This window comes from Heptranchias perlo, chromosome 3 (genome assembly GCF_035084215.1).
Source record: "Heptranchias perlo isolate sHepPer1 chromosome 3, sHepPer1.hap1, whole genome shotgun sequence".
Classification (NCBI taxonomy): Eukaryota; Metazoa; Chordata; class Chondrichthyes; order Hexanchiformes; family Hexanchidae; genus Heptranchias; species Heptranchias perlo.
The window spans coordinates 39210553-39235716 of NC_090327.1; the positions used below are offsets into that span (position 1 = coordinate 39210553).

At 42.1% G+C, this 25164-nt stretch overlaps 1 protein-coding gene across 3 annotated transcripts in view; it reads left to right on the forward strand.

Annotated features, from left to right (window-relative positions):
• The window catches only part of smarcc1a (SWI/SNF related, matrix associated, actin dependent regulator of chromatin, subfamily c, member 1a), a 196300-nt gene extending 172027 nt beyond the window's left edge, over positions 1 to 24273 (forward strand). For 2 of the 3 annotated variants that reach the window (XM_067979058.1, XM_067979066.1), the window contains exons 27-28: positions 6493 to 6669; positions 17081 to 24273. In XM_067979058.1, the coding sequence (XP_067835159.1) occupies positions 6493 to 6669; positions 17081 to 17154 (251 nt within the window). In that variant the 3' untranslated portion in view covers positions 17155 to 24273. The remainder of the gene's footprint in view (positions 1 to 6492; positions 6670 to 17080) is intronic. The other variant, XM_067979073.1, reaches the window with a different exon arrangement.
• The last annotated feature ends 891 nt before the right edge of the window (positions 24274 to 25164 follow it).

Genomic DNA, 25164 nt, shown 5'->3' on the forward strand with positions numbered 1-25164 from the left:
CAATACTGCTTAAGCTTGCACATGAAGAATGGCCACTTGGAGGTGTGGCCTTTTGGGGAAGGAAAGGGGAGGAAATTGCTCGCAAAAAGCTGTAGAACCTTGATGTCACCATTATTGATACATTTCTGTTAGGTAAGGGTATCAAGCGATATGGAACCAAGGTGGTTAAATGGAGTTAAGGCAGAGATCAGCCGTCCACTAATTGAATGGTCCAACAGGCTTGAGGGACTGAATGGCCTACTCCTGTTCCTATGTTCCTATTTGTTATGTCAGGATTTCTTGAACTTCCAGATGAAATGAAGGAACTTTCATGTGTGCCTGCCCTTTTTTGATTTGATTTCTCAGTCCAAACACGGAACAAAAACCCTTTTTGCACCAAAGTGTTTACATGTCTTTGTGTTCGGGGTGAAATCTGGCAGTCTATTTGTGACTGGCATCCTAAGCATTATAATACACAGGAAGGGGAACAGTGTGTGCTTGGTCCAAGGATTCTACTCAATGGATTGTGATTTAATACATTGGTATTCTGTGCTTCTGATGAACTTGGCTTCAATCAAATTTTCAGTTTCACCCTGAGACAACTATACTGTCTAACTGTGTGAAATTCTTCTTCTGTGTCTGGTGAAAGATAAATTTAAAAAGCTCCAACAGTACAATTAAATATTGTGCTTCCAGACATGGGTTGTGTCTGCAGAGAGATTTTGAGCTGTGTAACACTAGGATGAATTGGTGACCATCTATTAAGATGTACCAATATACTTGTAATGCTGTTTATATACACTGACGAGGTTAAATATGAAAGCTGCAAGTGACCCAACACACTGACTTTGTGTCAGTTTGTCTCAATAGTAGCACTCTGGCCTTTTGAGTTGGAGGGTCATGAGTTGAACACATAATCTAGGCTGCTGTTTCGGTGCAGCACTATCGCAGGTGCCATCTTACAAATGAGATTTTAAACTACCTGTTTTGATGGATGTAAAATCCTGGCCAACATTTCTCTCCGCCAACACTTCCAAAAACATTTGCTGTTTGTGGGATCTTGCTGTGAGCAAACTGTCTGTCACTTTTGCTTACATAACAAAAGTGACTACAAGTGATAGTCATTTATTGGTTGTAAAGACCTTTGGGATGCTCTGAGGGCGTGACAGGCGTTACGTAAATGCAAGTTCTTCCTTTGTTTACAGTCTGCTTGTCAGTTGTTGGATTGAAGTGTTATGATGTGTAGAGCAGGGATTTAGTTCCCCAGTAATGCCAGCTAATTTCCCATTCTGTGGGGATGGCATAGAAGGAGTGGGAAAATTTGCGGTGCCTCAGTGGCATGCGTGCATAAAGGTACCTCCACACATAGCAAGAAGCTGCAGACCAGAATGTGCCAGGTTTGATTCTGGTCTGTGCTGAGTCTGCTGAACTCAACCGAAGCAGCAATTGGCTTCAGTTCCCCTTGTCGGAATGAAGAAATTAGCCCAATTTCCTATCTTGTGACCCCTGTTGGAAAATGCACATGTGGGTTGCTACTAGGGATAGGATCAGGCCCTGCTGTTATGCCCTGTAGAGTCAAATAGTCTGCTAGTACTCTTGCACATGCGGAATGGCTTGAATCGGGTTTCTGAGGGTTGTGGTAGCCTGTAGAATTTGAAGTATTAAATATTAAGAACAGTTATATATTTCACATATATCGTTAAGAGAATTGTTAAATGTGAAGTGGGGCACTGGAGAGGATAAATGGGAATTGGCAGAGATAAGTACTTTGCAACGTTGTTTACAAAAGAGAAGGATATTGGGGAGGAAGTAAATCCTGAATTGGTTAAAAGTGAGATGTGAGAAACCCTGGACTGATTTAAGAACATAAGAAATAGGAGCAGGAGTAGGCCATAAGGCCCCTCGAGCCTGCTCTGCCATTCAATCAGATCGTGGCTGATCTTCGACCTCAACTCCACTTTCCCGTCCAATCCCCATATCCCTTGATTCCCCTAGAGTCCAAAAATCTATCTCTCTCAGCCTTGAACATGTTCAACAACTCAGCATCCACAGCCCTCTGGTGTCGAGAATTCCAAAGATTCACAACCCTCTGAATGAAGAAATTCCCCATCTCAGTCTTAAATGGCCAACCCCTTATCCTGAGCCTATGCCCTCTAATTCTAGACACTCTAGCCAGGGGCAACAACTTCTCAGCATCTACCCTGTCAAGTCCCCTCAGAATCTTATGTTTCAGTTTTTCTTTATTTACTCTAACAAAACTGTTCATGATTTTGAACACCTCTATCAAATCTGTTCTTAAACTTCTCTGTTTTAGGGAGAACAGCTTCAGCTTCTCCAGTCTCTTCACATAACCGAACTCCCTCATCTTTGGTACTATTCTAGTCAATCTCTCCTCAGCACTCTCTCTCTCTCAGGCCTTGACATCCTTCCTAAGGTGTGGTAACCAGTGTTTTCTAGTATGTCTTCCACTATCCTGGTAGTTGCATGTTACAATGATCATGGCAATCAATCTCTCAATTAGTCTACCCAGAGACAAAGACATGAGGTGAGGAAAACCCCCAGTGGTTAAAAGCTTTGGAAACCATAGGTCTCCAATCACCTGTTCCTCCCAAGCATGCTATTCTTAGCATAAGCCGTGTCTCAAATTATAGAATCATAGAATCGTTACAGCACAGGAGGAGGCCATTGAGCCCATTCTGGCTCTTTGTAAGAGCAATCCAGTTAGTCCCATTCCCCCGCTCTTTCCCTGTAGCCCTGCAAATTTTTTCCCTTCAATTATTTTTCCAGTTCCTTTTTGAAAGCCACGATTGAATCTGCTTCCACCACCCTTCCAGGCAGCGCATTCCAGATCATAACTGCTTGCTGTGTAAAGTTTTTCCTCATGTCGCCTTTGGTTCTTTTACCAATCACCTTAAATCTGTGTCCTCTCGTTCTCGACCCTTCGCCAATGGGAACAGTTTCTCTTTATTTACTTTATCTAAACCCTTCATGATTTTGAACACTTCTATCAAATCTCCTCTTAACCTTCTCTTTTCTAAGGAGAACAACCCCAGCTTCTCTAGTCTATCCAAGGAACTTAAGTCCCTCATCCCTGGAACCATTCTCGTAAATCTTTACCGCACCCTCTCGAAGGCCTTGACATCCTTCCTAAAGTGCAGTTCCCAGAATTGGACACAATACTCCAGCTGTGGCTGAACCACTGTGTTATAAAGGTTCAATATAACTTCCTTGCTTTTTGTACTTTGTCTCTATTTATAAAGTCCAGGATCCCATGTGTTTTTTGAACCTCTTCCTCAACCTGTCCTGCCACCTTCAAAGATTTGTGCATATATACCCCCAGGTCTCGCGCTTCCTACACCCCCCTTAGAATTGTACCATTTAGTTTATATTGCCTCTCCTCGTTCTTGCTGCCAAAATGTATCACTTTGCACTTCTCTGCATTAAATTTCATCTGCCATGTGTCTGCCCTTTCCACCAGCCTGTCTATATTCTCTTGAAATCTATTACTATCCTCTTCACTGTTTACTACACCACCAAGTTTTGTGTCTTCTGCAAATTTTGAAATTGTGCCCTGTACACCCAAGTCCAAGTCATTAATACACATCAAAAAAAAGCAGTGGTCCTAATACTGACCACTGGGGAACACCACTGTTAACCTTCCTCCAGTCTGAAAAACAACCGTTCACCCCTACTGTCTGTTTCCTGTCACTTAGCCAATTTCGTATCCATGCTGCCAATGCCCCTGTTATTCCGTGGGCTTCAATCCTATTATGTGGCACTTTATCAAACACCTTTTGAAAGTCCATATACACATCATCAAATTACTCATCCTGTATTCAAATGTTATTTTCTGGAAGAAATCTATCTGGAAAGGAGAATGAAGGGTTATAGGAACAGGGCAAACAATGGCATTAGAACTACTGCTCATGTGGAAAGATAAAGAACGAACAAACTTGCCTTTTATATAGTGCCTTTCAGGACAATGGGATTTTCTAAAGTACTTTGCAACCTATAAAGTACTTTTGAAGTATAGTCACTATTGTAACGTAGGAAACGCGGCAGCCAATTTACACACACAGCAAGGTCCCATAAACAACAATGAGATAATGACTAGATAATCTCTTATTTCCATGATGTCGGTTGATGGATAAACATTGGCCAGGACACTGAGAACTCCCTTGCTCTTCAAATAATGCTATGGAATCATTTATGTCCACCTGAGAGGACAGATAGGGCCTCGGTTTAATGTCTCATCTGAAAGACAGCATCTCCAGCAGTGTAGCACTCCCTCAGTACTGCACTGAGGTGTTGGTCGAGATTATGGGCTCAAGTTTCTGGAGTGGGATTTGAACTTACAACCTTCTGACTCAAAGGGGAGAGTGCTACCTACTGAGCCACAGCTGACACCAACATGGGGCATTGCAACCTATTTGTGTGTTGTAATTTCTATTTAAGTCACCAGCTTCAGAACAAGAGGAGAGAAGTGTCCAAATTGGCAGAAAGATAAAGCCCTGTATAACTTAAAAATGGCGAGCATCAGTTGAACAGGACTGAGTGTGACCCTGCGCAGTGACGCAGAGCCTGATTACCTCCTGTTGGACCAAGGTTATTGTGGCTAATGAATTGATTAGTGATTCAGTTTGCCAATAACATGAGCACACATTCCATCTCCCAGAGGGAAAACAAAAACTAGCATCTATGTGATCTGGAGATGTTGTATATCTACTAGGCCTTATGGAAATTGAGCACAAATGAGGCAGAAATTCTGTTGTTTGCAGATTAGAATCTGCAGAATAAATTTACCATACATCCCTGGGTTTCCATAGGCAACAGTTTCTTTTTTTATTTTGAAATTTTCCACCTGGAGATTTTTTAAAACCACTTTCAGCCTGTTATTTTGAAATCTCATTATTGATGGGTGAGTGCTAATTATAGTGATTTTCTTTTCATTTTGAAATGGGACTAATCATAGCACTGATGAGTTTAATTTCCAGTTTTACTTGTGCTCTTGCTCGCTCACTGCGCTCTCGTTTGTTCTCGCTCGGTCTCATGCCCATGCTCTCGCTTGTACACAGGCACACACTAATTGGAGTGTAACTAATACAGCAATGGTGGAGGTGATCTTTTCATGTGCTGATTTGTTCTTTTTAGCCCCCAGCCCAGTGAACATGTGCAGTTTTTTGTATGTTGGTGTAATATTCATTTGTTTTCACTATATTTGTGTCTTTATGAAAATTCTTCCAAGGTACAAATAATGCAGAGACTGACATGTAATCCTCCATGTGGCAAAAGTGTGTAACAGGAGTGAGTTACAGGCTGGAATATAATCCAGGGATTTGGATGGTTTATAATGGACACCTGGGTGTGAGCTACATGCTGGAGTGTAACTGTTGGGCTCAGAATGTCACAATCTAAGCTGTATCCATTTGTTAATATTGTCACCTTGGAATCGATCCCTTTGTAGTTTTTTTTTAGAGATCATCTCCTGTGGATTTATTCGCTGGTGGTTTTGGAGTTGGAACAAGGTGCAAGCGGCATTGTTATAGAGTCTGGTTGTGATCGAGTGGGGAGAGTGAAGACTGCAGGCGCTGCCGTCGCTTATCTGCCCCCTTTCTAGGCTACTTATGAGTGTGGACCTCTCACTGCAGAGGTCCTTGGATTGTAAAAGCTTCACCTTATTTGAAGGATTAATCTTTGAATAAGAGAAACTTTGCTTGTGATTGTGTTGTTTTACTGTCATTGATCTTTTAGTAGGGATCACTGGCTAGTAATCATGAGTCCCTCCCTTGAGACCAATTGTAGTCCCCTACTGGTACCCAGATCAGCTAATTCATTGTGCTCCAAGAATCGAATTGAGCCTTCCTTGGCTATGTAGATAAAATCATTGAGCAACTGTCACTGGCACTTTCAGGAAGTGCTTTATCACTTTCTCTACTTGAGATCCTTAAATTGGACATTGAGGAGGAAGTGATTAGGTGGTGAAGTCTGTTGATGTGTTCTTTTCACCTGTGGATTTGACTGTTGATTAATGGGATGAAAAACTCTTGTGCATTTAAGGTGACTTGAGTTCAACACTACTCTATGAACAGGGTCCACAGCATAAACCACCCAATTAGGTATTAAATGGTAAGCTCCACCGAAACCACAATGAAGTACAGTATGGGACATGGCCTAATTAACAGTTACTGCTAAGCTGCATTATTGAGGCAAACTGAAAGCTTTATTCTGAATTCAGCTTATGCTGTACGTCATCTAGGTGTAAAGCAATGTAAAGGCTGCTTTGCTGTCCAATTTGCCTTTGCTGTACCCAGTCAGAAGTATTTGCTGGCACTGGGTCCAGAAAGTGCACATGCTTAATTTCCCCAGAGCTGATATCCATCTTGAGTCCAGTAGTTCAAATTGGATGTGGTAATATAAATGGACTTGTGAATTGTAATATGCTAAGTTGTGTGTGAGATTTTGAGAATTCTTGCAAGTCTCCGTTGTTATTTTGTGATTTTTGTCTTCCAACAGGTCAGATGTCAGGAGCTGGTTCGATGATGCCAGGGCAGCCCATGGCAGGCCGTATGATGCCGAACCTTCAGCCGAATATACCCTCAGGAGCACCACCCCATCCAAACCCAACCGTTGTACCACCAGCACATGGTAACATGATGGGCCCACGACCAGCAGCTGCCACCAATGGCATGTGTAAGGGTTTTTCAATAACGTGCTTTCACTTCTATGTGTAAAGAATAGAAATATGTGCTTCACTCACAATGAATTACTTCTGTGCTGTACCTATGATACTATGAAGTAATTTTGTATGTAGGAAGACAAAACAAACATCAGTGAGATGAATGACTAGTTCATCTATATTTGGTGTTGGTTGAGAGAGGAACATTGGCCACGACATCAGGAGAACTCCCTGCTCAAGAGCAGATGGGAATTCCGTTTCATCTCAATGATGGCCTCCCACAGTGTTGCACTGCACTGAAGTGAAGGTTAGATTATGGATTAAAGTCATCGTGAGGCTGGAGCCACAATCTTCTAATTCAGAGGGGGCCGTATTACCAGCTGAGCCAAGATGTCACTGGAGCATGCAGCTTTTATAGGACTGGAAGTGTCATTGTACTTCAGGATCAGGTAATCGACCTGCAATCGTACAGATGGAAGGCATTGAAGAAAACTAAATATAAAATCTTTGATATTTATTCCCGTTTTGGTGTAGAATCTCTAATATCTGTTTCATAACAAGTGGGGATTGTCTTTGCATCTTTTGGGCTGTTGGGGGAGGGGTGGTGCTAACTTATGTAAGGAAGTGACGCATCCCCTGGACTCCAACATTTAGGAAACCTGCCCCTATCACTTCATTGCACTGTGTATTCATCCAGCAAATAGGTCTGCAACTCCTACACTCTAATCCCAGTGACCTGAGGCTGTGGCTCTGCATTACAACAAAACTTGCATTTATATTGCATCTCAGTCAAGTCCGTTTAAATGTTGACACTTAATGTGAAGTGGCGTGCTAACCCTCCATTCTTTCACCTCTTTGAAGCTTGGTATTGATGGGTCTCAGACTGATGGAATGAAAGTCTCTGCGCTACTGGCTGTGAGGCTCCTCTGTCAGAGTTTGTGGTTCTCTCGCCCCAGTTTCTGGTGAACGACGTTGCAGCACGAAATTGTGCACATTTCATTCCAAATTGTCAGTCATTCTGCAGCGCCATTGGGCATCGGTCGTGGGTCATGAAATTTGGAAATGCCATACACGCATCAGGCTTCCTGTTTTCTTCCTGATTTTTAATCAGATTGAATTCTGGGTCCACCAATCTGAGAAAAATAGTGGTTTTCAAAGTTTGTCATGTTGGGAATCCTGTGCATATTCCTGCAAGCACTCCCAGTGACCTCCACTCCTAACTTTTGAAAGATATTGCCTGTTATCCAAAGGAAAACAATATTATTGATGGAATTGTTTTAGAATGCAGAAAATATGGGGCGTTAAAACACTGAAACTGGTTATTTGACCCATCCAGTCTGCACTGTAACGATCTAGCATAAATTCTTGACGTTGTGGTCTCAGCACGCGCTACGCCAAACATAGGTGGACTTGAAATCTGTGCTCTCTACCTGGCCCTACGGTAGAGAGGACATGACTCTGGATTATCTTGCTTTTGTCTGCTACTTTAATGGGAAAGACTAAGCTAAGTGGAGGGTAGTAAAAAAAACAAAAATCGAATAATCATGGGAGATTTCAACTACCACTAAAACTGACGAGAAAGTAAGGAAAGGGGAATGTAGTTTTTACAGTATGTACAGGACTCCTTTCTTACCCAATATGAGAAAAGCTCGGCAGGATCCAGTAATCTTAACTGAACTGAAGCAGATAGGAGAAGTAAGTGTAGGGGAACATCTAGGCAATAGTGATCATAACATAATAAGGTTTAAAATAATCATTGAGGAAGACAAAGACCAAAGTAATAGATTGGAAAAAAGCTAATTTTGAGAGGATAAGAATGGAACAAAGAAAGGTAAACTGGAAAATAAATTGACAGCAGCAGCAGTGGGAAATATTTAAAACGGTGATCATTGGAGTTCAGGAGAAATATATTCCTCTTAAAAAAAAAGCAAGAACAAACGCCATGCATGAATGAAGAGATAAGGGTAAGATTGAAACTAAACAAAAAGGTATACTCTAAGTACATAGACAGTAAGGGAGAGGATGACAAAAGGGAATACAAAGAGATTAAGAAGGAAGCCAAAAAACAATTAGGAAAGCAAAGAGGAGCCATGAAACTAAATTATCAAGGAAATTGTGAAGTATTCTACAGACGCATAAATATCAAAAGAAAAATCAGGATAGGGATAGGGCTGCTAAGGGATGCACATTATAAACTCTCAAGTAATGACAGTGAAATGGCAGAAATGTTGAGTAGTTACTTTGCCTCAGTATTTACTAGGAAAACTATCACGGTGGACATGACATTAGAAGAGATCAAAAAAGATATAAAGACATTTAAGATAGAAAAGGGGGAGATAATTGATAAACTAATCAAACTTAGAGAGGATAAAACCCCTGGTCTGGATGGATTGCATCCATGCATATTAAAAGAAGTTAGGGAAGAGGTAGCAGAGGCACTATTACATAACTATAAAAATGCATTAGAGAAGGGAATAGTGCCAGAGGACTGGCGAACTGCTAATGTTATTCCTATATTTGAAAAAGAGCTAGAACAAGCCCAGGGAACTATAGATAATGGAATCTTTACTCAAAGATGTAAAAGAAAGACATCTAGAGAATGAAAATCATAATCGAGTAGTCAGCATGGATTTCAGAAGGGAAAGTCATGTTTGACCAACCTTATTGAATTCTTTGAAGAAGGTACAAAGAGTAGACAAGGGTAATGCAGTAGATGTAATATACTTGGATTTTCAAAAAGCCTAGGATAAGGTATCGCATTGTAGACTCATGGCTAACGTTAGAGCATGTGGAGTCGGGACAGGTAGCAGAATGAATAGCAAGTTGGCTACAAAACAGAAAACAGAGTCGAGGTTAAGGGTGGCTACTCAGACTGGCAAAAGGTGGGAAGTGGTGTTCCACAGGGATCGGTGCTTGGACCACTTTCCACAATTTACATTAACCATTTGGACTCTGGAATCGTAAGTACAATTTCAAAATTTGCAGATGACACCAAATTGGGAGGTGTGGTTAATATAAAGGAAGAATGTGGCAAAATGCAAGAAGACATCAATAAATTTGCAGAATGGGCATGTAATTGGCAAAAAAATTTCAATATGGATAAGTGCGAGGTGGTACATTTTGGTAGGAAGAATGTAGCCACATATTGCTTGGATAATATTCTAAATGGGGTAGAGGAGCAAAGGGATCTCTGGTCACAGACACATAAATCACTAAAAGTACCCGACGCAGGTCAATAAGGCTGTAAAAAAAGAAGGCAAACCAAGCACTGGGGTTCATTTCTAGAGGGATAGAATTGAAAAGCAGGGAAGTTATGTTCAACTTGTATAGAACCTTGGTTAGGCTACACTTGGAGTACTGTGCACAGTTCTGGTCTCCATATTGTAAAAAGGACATAGAGGCATTGGAGAAGGTGCAAAAAAGATTCACAAGGATGATATCAGAACTGAGGATACATTTATCAGGAAAGGCTAAACAGGCTCTTTTCTCTAGATAAGACAAGGTTAAGGGGTGACCTGATGGAGGTCTTATAATGAAAGGGCTTGATAGGGTAGATATAGAGAAAATGATTATTCTTGTGGGGGAGCCTAAAGCTGGAGGTCATAAATATAAGATGGACACTAATAAATCCAATAGGAAGTTTAGGAGAAACCTCTTTACCCAAAGAGTAAGAATGTGGAACTCGCTCCCACATGGAGTAGTTGAGGCAAATAACATAGATGCATTTAAGGGGAAGCTTGATAAGCACTTAAGCGATAGGAGCAGGAGTGAGCCACACGGCCCCTTGACCCTGCTTCGCCATTTAAGAAGATAATGGCTGATCTTCAACCTCAACTCCACTTTCCTGCCTGATCCCCATGTCCCTCAATTCCCTTAGAGTCCAAAAATCTATCGATCTCACACTTGAATATACTCAACGACTGAGCATCCACAGCCTTCTGGGGTAGAGAATTCCAAAGATTCACCACCCTCTGAGTGAAGAAATTTCTTCTCATCTCAGTCCCAAATGTCTGACCCCTTATCCTGAGACTATGCCCCCTAGTTCTGGACTCTCCAGCCAGGGGAAACAGCCTCTCAGCATCCACCCTTTCAAGCCCTCTTATAATCTTGGACGTTTCAATGAGATCACCTCTCATTCTTCTAAACTCCAGAGAGTTTAGGCCCATTCTACTCAATCTCTCATAGAACAATGAGAGTGCACGTGGATTTTAGCAAGGCTTTTGACACGGTCCCACATTGCAGACTGGTCTAAAAAGTAAAGGCCCATGGGTTCCAAGGGAAAGTGCCTTGTTGGATTCAAAATTGGCTCAATGGCAGGAAGGAAAGGGTAACGTTTGACGTGTGCTTTTGCGACTGGAAGGCTGTTTCCAGTGGGGTCCCGCAAGGCTCAGTACTAGGTCCCTTGCTTTTTGTGGTATATATTAATGATTTGGACTTGAATGTAGGGGGGCTTGATCAAGAAGTTTGCAGATGATACAAAAGTTGGCCATGTGGTTGATAGTGAGGAGGAAAGCTGTAGACTGCAGGAAGATACCAATGGACTGGTCAGGTGGGTAGATAAGTGGCAATTGGAATTCAATCCAGAGAAGTGTGAGGTAATGCATTTGGGGAAGGCAAACAAGGCAAGGGAGTACACAATAAATGGGAGGATACTGAGAGGTGTAGAGAAAGTGAGGGACCTTGGTGTGCATGTCCACAGATCCCTGAAGGTAGCAGGACAGGTAGATAAGGTGGTTAAAAAGGCATACGGGATACTTTCCTTCATTAGCCAAGGCATAGAATATAAGAGCAGAGAGGTTATGCTGGAACTGTACAAAACAATGGTTAGGCCACAGCTTCAGTACTGTGTACAGTTTTGGTCACAGTACAGGAAAGATGTGATTGCACTAGAGAGGGTACAGAGGAGATTTACGAGGATGTTGCCAGGGCTGGAGAATTTTAGCCCTGAGAAAAGATTGGATAGGCTGGGTTTGTTTTCTTCGGAACAAAGGAGGCTGAGGGGTGATTTAATTGAGGTGTACAAAATTATGAAGGGCCTGGATAGAGTGGAGAGGAAGGACCTATTTCTCTTAGCAGAGAGGTCAATAACCAGAGGGCATAGATTTTAAGTGATTGGTAGAAGAATTAGAGGGGATCTGAGGAGAAATGTTTTCACCCAGAGGGTGGTGGGGGTCTGGAACTCACTGCCTGAAAGGGTGGTAGAGGCAGAAACCCTCAGCTCATTTAAAAAGTACTTGGATGTGCCGTAACCTACAGGGCTACGGACCAAGTGCTGGAAAGTGGGATTAAGCTGGATAGCTCTTTTTCGGCAGTCATGGACACGATGGGCTGAATGGCCTCCTTCCAGTGCCTTAACTTTCTATGATTCTAACAACCCTATCATCCCAGGAATCAATCTAGTGAACCTTCATTGCACTGCCTCTGAGGCAAGTATATCCTTTCTTAGGTAAGAAGAACAAAACTGTACACAGTGCTCCCAGGTGTGGTCTCACCAAAGCCTGTATAATTGCAGCAAGACCTCCTTACTCTTGTACTCCAAGTCCCTTGCAATAAAGGCCAACATACCATTTGCCTTCCTTATTGCTTGCTGTACCTGCATGTTAGCTTTCTGTGTTTCATGTACAAGGACGCACAAATCCCTTTCAATATGAACATACGAATTATGCGCAGGAGTAAGCCATTCGGCCCCTCGAGCCTGCTCTGCCATTTGCTAAGATCATGGCTGATCTGATTGTGACCTCAACTCTATTTTCTCATCTACCTACTATAACCTTTGACTCCCTTGTTAATCAGGAATCTATCTAACTCAGCCTTAAAAATATTAATTGACCCTGCCTCCATCGCTCTCTGGGGAAGGGAGTTCCACAGACTCATGACCCTCTGAGAAAAAATTTCTCCTCATCTCTGTCTTAAATAGGAGACCCCTTATTTTTAAACTGTGGCCCCTAGTTCTAGTCTCTCCTAAAAGAGGAAACATCCCCTCAGCATCTACCCCTTCTAGACCCCTCAGGATCTTATATCTTTCAATAAGCTCACCTCTCATTCTTCTAAACTCCAGTGTATACAGGCCCAACTTGTCCAACCTTTTCTCGTCAGATAAACCCCTCATCCCAGGAATCAGTCGAATAGCTTCTCACCATTTAAAAAAAATATTCTGTTTTTCTATCCTTCCTACCAAAGTGAATAACCTCACATTTCCCCACATTATATTCCATCTATCACCTTCTTGCCCACTCACTTAAACTGTCTGTATCCCTTTGCAAACTTTGTCCTCCTCACAGCTTACTCCCCCCCCCCCCCCCCCCCCCCCCAAACTTTGTATCAGCAAACTTGGATACTTTACACTCGGTCCCTTCATCTAAGTCATTAATATAGATTGTATATAGCTGAGTCCCCAGCACTGATCCTTGCGGCACCCCACTAGTAACAGCCTGCAAACCTGAAATGACCCGTTTATTCCTACTGTGTTTTCTGTCCGTTAACCAATCCTCTATCTATGCTAATATATTACTCCCAATCCCATGAGCCCTTATCTTGTGTAACAACCTTTTGTGTTGGCACCTTATCGAATGCCTTTTGAAAATCAAAGTGTACTACTTCTACTGGTTCCCCTTTATCCACCCTGCTAGTTAGGCACCCTCAAAAAACTAATTGATTTGTCAAACACGATTTCCCTTTCATAAAAGCATGTTGACTCTGCCTAATCATGTTAAGATTTTCTAAGTGCCGTTACCACGTCCTTAATAATGGATTCCAGCATTTTCCCGACGATTGATGTCAGGCTAACTGGCCTGTTTTTTTTCTCTCTCCCTCCTTTCTTGAATAGCTGTGTTAAATTTGCTACCTTCCAATCCACTGAATCTAGGGAATTTTGGAAGATCACAACCAATGCATCCACTATCTCTGGAGCCACTTCTTTTAGAACCCTAGGATGTAGGCCGTCAGGTCCTGGAGATTTGTCGGCTTTTATTCCCATCAATTTATCCAGTACTTTTTCTTTACTGATCTTAATTACTTTATGTTCCTTACTCTCATTAGACCCTTGGTTCCCCTCCATTTCTGGTATTTTTTTTTGTCTTCTACTGTGAAGACAGATACAAAATATTTGTTTAACGTCTCTGCCATTTCCTTATTCCCTGTTTTAATTTCTCCTGTCTCAACCTCTAAGGGACCCATGTTTACTTTTGCTACTCTCTTCCTTTATACATACTTGTAGAAGCTCTTATAGTCTGTTTTCATATTTCTTGCCAGTTTACTCATTCTATTTTCTCCCTCAGTTTTTTCGTCATCCTTTGATTTCTAAAACTCTCCCAATCCTTACGCTTACTACTCTTGACAACATTCTAAGTCTCTTTTAATCTAATACTAACCTTAACTTCTTTAGCCACGGATGGATCACTTTTCCCGTGGAGTTTTTATTTCTGTTTTTTCGAGAATTATGACATGTTTCTTTAAATGTTTGCCATTGCTTATCTACTATCTTATCTTTTAATCTAATTTCCCAATCCACCTTAGCCGACTTGCCCCTCATATCTATGTAATTAGCTTTGTTTCAGTTTAAGACTCTAGTTTCGGACTTAAGTACGCCACTCTCAAACTCAACATAAAATTAAATCATATTATGATCATTCTTCCCCAGAGGATCCCTTACTAAGATTACTAATTAACCCTGTCTCATTACACAAAACATGATCCAAAATAGCCTGTTTCCTGGTTGGTTCCACGATATATTGTTTTAGGAAACTGTCTCTAATGCATTCCATGAACTCGTCCTCCAAACTACTTTTGCCAATTTGATTTGCCCAGTCTATGAAGATTCAGGTTCCCCACGATTATTGCATTACCTTTGTTATAAGCTCCACTTATTTCTTCATTAATATTCTGTCCAACAGTATAACTACTGTTAGGGGGGGATATAAATTACTCTCACAAGTGTATTCTGCCCCTTGTCATTTCTTATCTCTATACTGATTATACTGTCTTTGTCATCCTTTATTATCAAGGCTACTCCCCTCCTTCCCCCCCCCCCCCTCCCTTTTCCATTTTCTTTGTCTTTTCGAAAAGTCAAGTACCCTGGAATATTTAGTTCCCAACCTTGGTCACCTTGCAACCGCATCTCAGTAATGGCTACTAGATCAAATCCATTTATCTTTGTGCCATTAATTCGTCTATCTTGTTCCGAATGCTTCGTGCATTCAGATAAGGAGCCTTTTATTTAACTTTTTACTATCACTTTCCTGATTTGACTTTATTCACTGATTGATTGTCTATTACTGTTAAGCTCTCGATTCCTTCCTGACACACTGCTTAGGAGAAAGGAATAAGTTTCGATGAAGTAGGGAGGGAGGTGGCTCATATGGAGTATAAACGCCGGCATCGACCAGTTGGGCTAAATGGCCTATTTCTGTGCTGTCGACTCAAAGTAGGGGCTTTCCTTGGTGGGAGAATTGTAAGGCCAGTCACTGCATTGTTCTTGTGCACCCCCTGGTGGCCAGTTACAGGGCAGTTCTGGCAGGTCACCGTCCACTCTCTGTTCACACTAGTGAAAGGGGAACTTTTTCCAATGCTCTGTTCCAAACCTGCTCTTCTTTCTAATTTTTTTTCTCCTTCCCATCTTTCTGGAAAATGCTGGCATTCCAGTGTTCATGATGTTTAGACTGTTGCTTAAAAAGAGGGTTAAGGGGAGTAAGCAGGGAAATGAGTTTAAACCTGGTGGCTCATGGAGCAAAACTTAAAGGGCTGAATGGACTGTTTCTATACTTTAACATTCTACATGCTAGCCTTGGTGCTAATACGTTATTCAACTGTGGAAGTCATCAAAGCACAGGCTAATTGCTACACCAGTGGTCATTGAATAGCGATCAGAAGCAGGAAGTCCAGGCTGGCTTTTTTTCCAACTGTACTATTTTTCTCCACCCCACCAAACTCAAGTCAACCCTACTGCTGCCTTGGCTGACATCAGCTAACTCGACACAGACTAAGCACAAATGTGGAGTCCTTCTGTTTGCAAGCTGTCATTGGGAGGGATTCAACAGCAACACAAAAGTGGCTTTGGTGGAGGCCTTGGAGCAGGTTAGGTGCCTACCTTCTGAGGCTTGTGGTGGTATGGCTGGGGAAGGGAGAAATTTTCTTTTAAATAATTTTGCAAACTTGCTTTCTTTTAAAGTGAGGGGGGAAAGAAAGCACACTTTTAGGCATGAGCCCAATCACCCATCCCTTTCAATGGTAACACTCTTGCATCTGAGTCAGAAGGTCGTTGGTTTAAGTCCCTGTCCAGGAACTTGGGCACAAAATCTGGGCTGACACTCCAGTGCCGTACTGAGGGAGTACTGCAGTGTCGGAGGTGCCGTCTTTCAGATGAGATAATAAACTGAGGCCCCAGCTGCCCCCTCAGGTGGACATGAAAGATCCTTTGACAGAATTGGAAGAAGAGCAGGGGTGTTCTCCCAGGTGTCCTAGACAATATTTATCCCTCAGCCAACACCTCAAAACAGATTGCTTGGTCATTATCACATTGCTGTTTGTGGGACCTTGCTGAGTGCAAATTGTCTGCTGTGTTTCCTATGTTACAACAATGATTACATTTTTAAAAGTACTTCATTGGCTGTAAAGCGCTTTGGGATGACCTGAGGTGGTGAAAAGCGCTATATAAATGCAAGTCTTTTTTTTCTTTAGCATAGCTCAATCTCACCATATAAAGCAAGAACTTTGTTATCCAACCCCGTTCACATCCTTACTATCCCAAAGCATTTCATGACCAATGAGTTACTTTTGAAGTGCAGTCACTTTTTTTGTAGGTGAATATGGCAGCCAATTTGTGCACAGCAAGATTTCAAACAGCAATGCAATGAATAGCTAGTTAATCTGTGTTTAGTGATGTTGGCTGAGGAATAAATATTGGCCAGGACACACAAACCCTTCTCAAATCAGATTTTGCTCTTGACCCCATTTATAATGTTTGCCTCATTGTCCTTCCCTGTTAATTTACTCCTCAATTCTCATTACTCTCTGGGGGAAAAAGTTGTGCCTGACTTCCCTTTTTACTCCTGACTACCTCATTTTTAATGTGTCCCTGAACCATGAGGGCATCATACAACCGAAGTTGTTTGCTCATTTTCAAGCATCAGCTTGGGACTAGTTCTTAGCACCCTGGCCTCTGGATGTTTTTGGCGTTCCATCACACCAGAACATGAGCATATAATGTAAGCAGTGTTGAGGGAGTGCTGCAAGCTGCCATCCTTCCAGTGAGATGTTAAACAGAGGTCCTGTTGCCTGTGCAGGTGGATGTCGATGGGAAGAGGGTGAAGTTGGTATCCTGGAAGGACAAGATCAAATGGGTGAAGGGCTTTCTTCTTTCTAACATACCCTGTAACCTTTTTTTGTGTGTAAAAGCTTATCAACCTTGTTTATTATCTGACTCTGCAGATCCAGGCCCAGCCGTACAGCCAGAAGGTGTAGCGGTGCCCACAACGACAGCTCCAACGCCTGCAGCGCCGTAACCAGTGTGAACGGAACACAACCACCTGATACTGTCAGTAGGAGACTTGAATGGTGAAACCCAAGCAACCGTCTCCTACTAGTCTCTGTCCAGCTACCTCCCTACTTGAAGACAGCAAGTTGCAAAATGCTTGCCCTCCTCATTTTATTTTTGCTCCCTCTTTTTATTGCAGTCAAGTTTTCTTTTTGGAGAACAGAAATTTCTTTGGCAAAAAAATAATAATAAAACACATTGTAGTCACTTTTTCCACAAACAAAACCAGGTTACTTGTCTACCTCCCTGTTTTTGGTGGGTTTCATGGCAACTGGGTGCTTCCTCTACCCTACCTCCTTTTGTGGTCTTTGTAGTGAAATAGACTGAACTTCAGTAACAAAGCATTCATGAAAAGACATGATGTCCTTTTCAGTAGGCAGTTCTATACAGCTGCTTCAACAGCAGCAAAAGAAGAAAGTTTTCAGCTGGAAAGCATATAAAATATTTTATCAGTCTATATCTAGACTATTGACTAGAAGGCAGCATTGTTGGAGGAGCAAAATCTTGCTGCCTCTCTAGTGTTGGTAGAGTTTAATCAGCTAGTGGAGTTTCATATAGGGAGCTGCTCATCTTTATTCCTCTCTCCCTCTCCCCACTTTCCCTTCAGTTTTCTCTCCTCTTGAAAGCACTGACTTGTCCCGGGGTACCCGTTCCCTTCCTTTCCGGTACCTAATCCATATGACCGTTCTTTGTGTTTGAGCCTGAACAGTGAGTGAAGACAGGGGCACCACAGCTGATCCTTATCTCACCTAACGTTCACACGTCTTTCTTTGCAGCAGCAGTCAGTGACTAGCAATCAGGAGTGGAAACCCTGGTTGATTTTTTTTCTCTTCCTACCCTGAGACCACTTAGAGTGCCCCCACCACCATTTTCTTGGTTGAAAGTGGCCAGGCCAGGCCAGGGGTGGAATCTGGTTGCTTCCTGGCCTAAAAAATTTACAAACTGAATCATGGGAAGCAAAGGCTTGCTTCTTAGGTTCTTGACAACCATTGCGAACTCTGCATGACGGATAACTTTCTTTTAAAATACTTGAGTTTAAAATACAGTTCTTAGAGTGAGAAGTGCATCTACCAGTTTGGTCAGCAATATCTAACTTGCATAACAAGTTAGGAAATCTTTAGCCAGAGTGAAATGCATTCCTTTACTATGTTGAATTCTGTTTTGCAGGGAGGTTTAATAAGGGGGGAGTTGTGGTTCACAGAGCAGATGCATAATAGTGATGTTGGACTACACAGTTGGAATACTCACTTTTAACTCAGGACCACAATTGTCCAGAGTAGCGAGGTGCTTGAGGGTTACCCCTATAGAAATGACCAATCAGGAACTCCACATGCTTCATTCTTTTTAAAAAAAATCACCCATAACCCGGAGAATTCAGGTTCACTTCCATGGAGCAGCAGATCTGGGGAGGGCGAACAGGTGAGAAAATGGTCGGATTGAATCGGTTGCTGGGCCACATTGAGTGCCACTTGTGTTGGGATGATTGGATTGGTTGATCCACTATTGCAGGGCGATGTAGCACAGGAGTATCCAAACTACACCCAAGGCCCAGGCAACTCAGTCCTATTTGAGCTTAATTTCCTAATCAGTGGTTAAATTACTTGGGCCTGGAGTTTTGGAAAGGGACGTTTGTAACATTGATGCCTCATTGGTGGACAAATCCTAAATTGGAACACTGAGATCTGTTCATATCAGCAACTTGCAAATTAATGGTAACATCAATTTAAACTTTGTGTGGCCCCCACGGCTTCGTGGTCAATGGAGACTAAAAGCTTGGACACTCCTGGTAAATCACAGCTGGTTTGCCTTCTAAATGCAAACTGAAGCAGGGTGTTGGAGCAAGAGGGGAGATGAAAGATGCAAGTTCATTTGCTGCTGGGAAGCTGTAAATATAAGTAACTTGTTTTTGTTGGAGAATAACACTGACTAGTGTGTAATTGTCTGACCAATGTGCTATGGATATCGTTCAGTTTGAGGCAACCAGCCAAATGCTGCAGACCCCACCCACTGCTGCGTACAAATTCGACGAAACCGCTACTGAGACCTCTAGATACTGCGGGATATCATGACATGCTATTATTTCATACTCGAAGGACCAAGCACTTAGATAGCCTAGTGGCACTGCATTAGAGAATTGAACTTGAGCCTGGGAGAATCCTGGACCCGATGATACTGGAGCTATCCCTCCACCCCTTGGGGCTTGGGCTTTGGTCTCAGCTGTTTCATTCAGGAAATATCAAAAGTAGCAGCATGGGGACCTCCCTTCCTTTACTTAGGCATTCTTTATATTCTTTTAAGGAAGGGGAAAGTGCGTTGTTATTTTTTGGTTGATTACATTGTTGGGCTACGGAGGACCAATTGCTATTGTAGGTCAGTGGCAACTGCTCCAGAGAGTTGGACTTCAGTCAGGGAGACCACAGATTGAATCCTAGTCTTGACTTGTATTTGAGCCTTGCTGTCCCAAATAAGCAGTATGAGGAAGGGTTGGGGGGTAACTTTATTTTTAATTGAAGAATGAAATCTTTTTCTTTTAAATACTTGCTCTTATACAGTTGGTGTTTTTTTTAATTAGTGAAAGAGCAGAAACAATTATGTTGTCTGTGATGCAGTGTTTGTTCTGCCATGGTGATGGTTCAAGTGTAAAGATGTGTGTGTGTGTGTGTGTCATGGTTGACACTGAATACCTTCAATTCTATTTATTTCACATTCTTTTTCTTTCCCCTTACTTTAAAGGGCATGTTTTCATTACACACCTCTGCATCAAGCTCTTGATCAATTGTACTACCCTGTGCCACAGGTCTCCTTTAGTTTCAGGCATATAAATGGTGTGTGTGTGTATATAGGGGTGTAACTGAAGAGCTGGTAAGTAAGCTTCTGCCCATGGCACTGTGAAGCTAGCTGCTTGAAAATTTATGATGTGGCCCTGGTGGAAACTCTTCTCTCTTTATCTTTATCACAACCCTGCCCAAGGCCCCCCTTAGTGGCAAAGTGGCAGCCTTTACTCAGCAGGTCTTGTACTGGCATAACTGGGATCAGACATTTTGGCATCTGGCTCATTGTGGGCTTGAATCTGCTTCCCACCAATCCATAATACTGCACTAGTAAGTTGCCCGTCTGTTGCAATTTTAAGAGTGCTTTGTCATTCCTACTGTTTTTCTCTCTTAAAACACGCCCCCCCCCCCCCCCCCAAATGGTTTTGTGGCTTTGTTAGGTACCACTTAGGGTGCACTGCTCTACCTGTGAAATTAAAACCAATTTTAAACAAAAACAAATCTCTGGGAATTTCTTTCAGTTTGAATTTTATATGCCATTTGCTTTAGAAGTTGACTTGCATTGATCAGAGGGATATGGTCACTTTGAAAATAAACCATCATTGCCTTTGTACTTTTGGTCAAGTGGTAGAAGTTTAATACTGTATCTGTTTTTAATTAAAAAGTGGTAACTGGATTAGATAGTTAATGTCCTCTTGATTTTGATCAAACCCATTGTTATCACTGGGATTTCAGTGGTTGTATGATTTTTAAAAAAAAAATTCTGTCCACTTAAGATGCTCATCCAGCAGTATAATTATGGATTCTTTTCCAATAAGGCGATGTATCCAGGGAGAGCATTTTGAGTTGTCTCATCGGGGTTGAAGTACTGGTGGTGGTATTTGAGATTGATCACAACAGGACTGCAAATAATGAGGAGGGAGATGGTGGGTGCATACAAGTAAAGTTCTTGTTAAGGTGCTTTAACAGTTTTTTAAAAATTACATGGGAGCATAGCCACAGAGCCCATAACTCCGCTCTTGTTTGTGTGCACTCATCCATGCTTGCTCACACATACACCTCAATCCTTTGACTTTAAAATATTTTTGAAGCTTTTGTAATTTGCTCTTCCTTCATCTCACTACCAAACTCTGAGCGGTCATCATCTGACCAAACTGAACAGTTTTGGTAGTTCCAGTTTTGTAAAAGTTTTCCATAGCAGTGTGTGTGTTCTCAATGGGAGAGTTTAATGCTTGTATTGCAGAAGTATAATAATATCCCTTAAAACCTCTGTTTGGATGCTGGTTGTTACTGGAGCTCTGCCAATTGCCCAACCGGTCACGTTCGAATAGTGTTCTTTGTGCAGCAATACCTGTGTTTTCTTTGAGAGACTGCACATGTTCCATCTGGTGGCAAAGCAGTAAGCTCCTTTTTCACATCCTTATCTTCCTTAAAATGTGACTCCTATTTATTCTGCTAATTAAACAAGCTCATGTGCATTCTGACATGGTTCAGTCCTTGAGTACCATACTTCAATATCTATGGTACTGGATGACCCCCTCAGACGTCAGTTGTAACCCTATTGTGGCAAATTTTAAAATTGACTTCAGTAAGTCTGGTCATTTCTTGGCCATGAGCATGAAAGCTGCGGGAATCTCAATAATACCCACTGTACGCTGTGGGAATGACACTATCCACCAGCAAGAGTGGCTCAGGTAAAAAAAAAAGTCTTGAGGAGCCTGCACGAGCTGATGAGAGAACCAACACAAAATTGTAACCTTGTCCTCACTAACCAACCTCTTGGACACATCTGTCCATAATAACATGAATTTGTCTTCATAGCGAGGGTCACCCTTCATCATGTACTGTAGTGCTGCTATTATTATTTTTTTTTTTATTCGTTCACGGGATGTGGGCGTCGCTGGCGAGGCCAGCATTTATTGCCCATCCCTAATTGCCCTTGATCTTAAGAACAGATCTAGCAGCCCAAAGTTGTCATCCATGAGGTACTGTGGACCATCATCGGCAGCAGCATTGTATAGCACCAGTCTAACTTCATGGCCTGCCACATCCCTCCTTCATCTCCATCAAACCAGATAGTCAACTCTGGTTCAATGGCGAGTGTCGAAGAACTTGACAGGACCAAACGTACCTCAGAATGAGGCACCAACCAGCTCCTTGCATGCTGAACCCCAAAAGCAACTGGTTAGAGACTGAGCTAAGTGGTCTCATAACCAGTGGATCAGAGCAAAGCTTTATTGCCCCAACCCATCTAGTTGAGTGGTGGTGCATAATAAGACCAGATAGCTCCATGAATATCCCTTCCTCTACCATGGCGGAGCCTGATTCTGAGTGCAGACATCTTCAGCCAAAAGTCCGACCTAAGGCACCAACATTATAGGAATGATTACATTCTGAGAGTAGAACAAGGAGATGGGTTCAAAGTATTAAAAGGTAAATTTAGCACCAATTGTGGCAAGTTCTTGGCACAATGATCATCTATATGGAATGCAGTAGTGAAGGTAAAAACCCTTTTTCTCCCCTTAATTTCAGGAACAGATGTTGCAATGGGGATCTGTATTCTTAGATGGATGAATTAAGATAGCCTGAATGACCTTCATCCATGCTAATCTTGTGATCATGTTCCAGGAATGTCACTTATGAAGGCGGCTGCATTGTGACTCTAATGTCCCCAGGACAGCTTGAGCTGCTGTTGAGTGCTTCACTGCTAAAAGTTCTGTTGTTGGTAGTGCGTACCTATTTTCCCCTCGAGAACAAAAATTACATGAGGATGTAATGTGACCTCAAGTCTGTACTTTCATCGTACGCAACTGCCCAGATCTTTCTTCCCACAGCTGTGTGAGGTTCGACATCCATCTGCTCTCAGCTTGTGTACATCGACCTGCCTTAGGGTCTCTGCTTTTGGCTGTGTTCCAATCCCCTTTAACAGGGTTCCCAATTCATTCCCGTAGTCTAGGGTGAGCTAACTTAGCTGTAGGAATTGTTGCAGCTTTTCTGACTATCAGTGTAGCCATAGCAATTTTACTCTAGGCAGCTGAACTAAAATTAGAAAATGTGTGAAATAGCAGGTTTGTCAACATCTAAAAAGCAAAATGGTTCCAGTACGGATTCTTCATTAAATCTCGATGAAAGGCAAGCCCGTATTGGGATTGAACAAAATGAAGAGTGGGTGGAAGAAAGAATTTGCTTTCAATATAGTAGCTTTCATACCCTTAGGATGTCCCAAAGCACTTCACAATGAATTACCTTTTGAAGTGTGGTCACTGTTGCTATCTAGGCAACATGACAGCCAAATTGCACTTGGCAGGGTCCCACAAAACAACAAATGAGAGAAGTTGGTGGTGTTGGTTGAGTGTTACATATTGGCCTGGATATTGGGGGAACTCCTTGCTTTTCTTTGAATAGTGCCATGGGCTGTTTTACATCTACCAGTAAAAGCAGGCATGGCCTTGGTTTACCACCTGCTTTGAAAGATTACACCTCCAACAATGTAGAAGTCCTTCACTAATGCATTGACGATTCAGTCTAGGTTATGTGTCGTAGTCCTGCAGTGGGATTTGAAGCCATACCATTCTGGGTTACAACTGACAAGCTGATGTGTGTGTGTATATATAGTGGTTATGTTACTGGGCTCCTAATCTGGATGTTTGCACTAATCCAGAGAGCATGAGTACAAATCCTACCATGGTATATTTGGAAATAAAAAGTTGGTATCAAAAGTTGAAAGTGACCATGAAGCTGTCAGAATGTTGTAAAAGCCCAACTGCCTCACTATTACCCTTTTAGGGAAGGTAACCTGCTGTCCTTACCCGGTCTGGCCTATATGAGAGTCCAGTCCCACACCACCGCTAGTTGACTCTTACCTTGCCTCTGAAGTGGCCGATCAAGCTGCTCAATTGCATCAAACCACTCCCATCACTTCCTTCCCCGGAAACTAGGGGTGGTCCATAAATACTGGCCTTGTCAGCAACGCCCACAGCCTAATAATGAATAAAGAAAGGTACATGATATAAGAGCGGAAAGCTGTTTCTTCTTCACTGCAATTTGGGGTTCGGTACTGTAGCACCACTGAAACACAAAAGCATCACCAAAGACTATGATAATTAGGAACAGCATTAAAGGAACCAAAAGTACACAGTGTTATCCACTGAACACAGCTGAGCAAATCCATAAGAGCCGTAGTAGTTAACAGCATTTTTAATTTAAGTTGTGTTTACAACCATGGTAAGCCATCCTTGTGCTGCATGTGTAACTTTGAGCAATATCCTCTAGATACATGTACAATACAATAAAAGATGCTGTGGTCTGTTTAAGAATTGATTCCATTTAAAATCACTAAATCGCCACCAGTAAAAGCATTTTAGTTCATAGCCTGCAACTCTTTTGCATTTGAATGTTGAAGGTGGTCGTTCAGATTTGCATATACTTATCACAGGATGGGCAGCAGGCAGAAGAAAACAACTCATGACTTTTATGTAGATCTGCTCAAGATTACAGAAGATTTGAGGAAATTCTGATGCCAAGTTCAAAATTATGGTTAATCAATTTTGCTTTTTTTTTGTTGGAAGCAGAACCCCAGTATCCGTGCTGATGCGTAATATGCACGTGTGAGATACTCATTAATGAGTGGTATTGGCTTTAGTGTGATATTTCTTGGTGCGTTGGCTCCAGTTCTCTAAATATGCCTAATGGAAACCACTTGTCTCTGCTGCTCTGCTGCTGTGTGTTGGATCAGGAGCCGAATAGTGTGTCCTTTTACTTTGGTGCTCTTAATAGTCCATTTCCAATAAACATATTTTTGAGAGGGAGGAGGAAATCTTTCCACACATTTATTTACTGGATTTAACCCTCCAGTTCTGATGACCTTATTGTAATCATTGACAAATCCCTTAAGCATCTGTCTGTATCATCCCTCTCACTTCTTTACATTCCTTCCTATCTAATCCCTCCCAACTCTGCCAGCAACTTCTTAACTGAAATCTCTTCCCTCCTCTCACCCTGTGCACCGCCTGTTGACTCATCCTCAGTGATTTCGTATTCACTTAAATTCCTCTCGCACCGTTTCCTGTGATTTCTTTGAATCTTGTCTTCACTCAACCTCATGCTTCACGTCCACTTCCCCCATCCATGGCCAACCTGACCCTCACTGTCACACAAGGCCTCACTATGACTGACTGTCAAAAGCAATATTATGAAGTACAATTTTT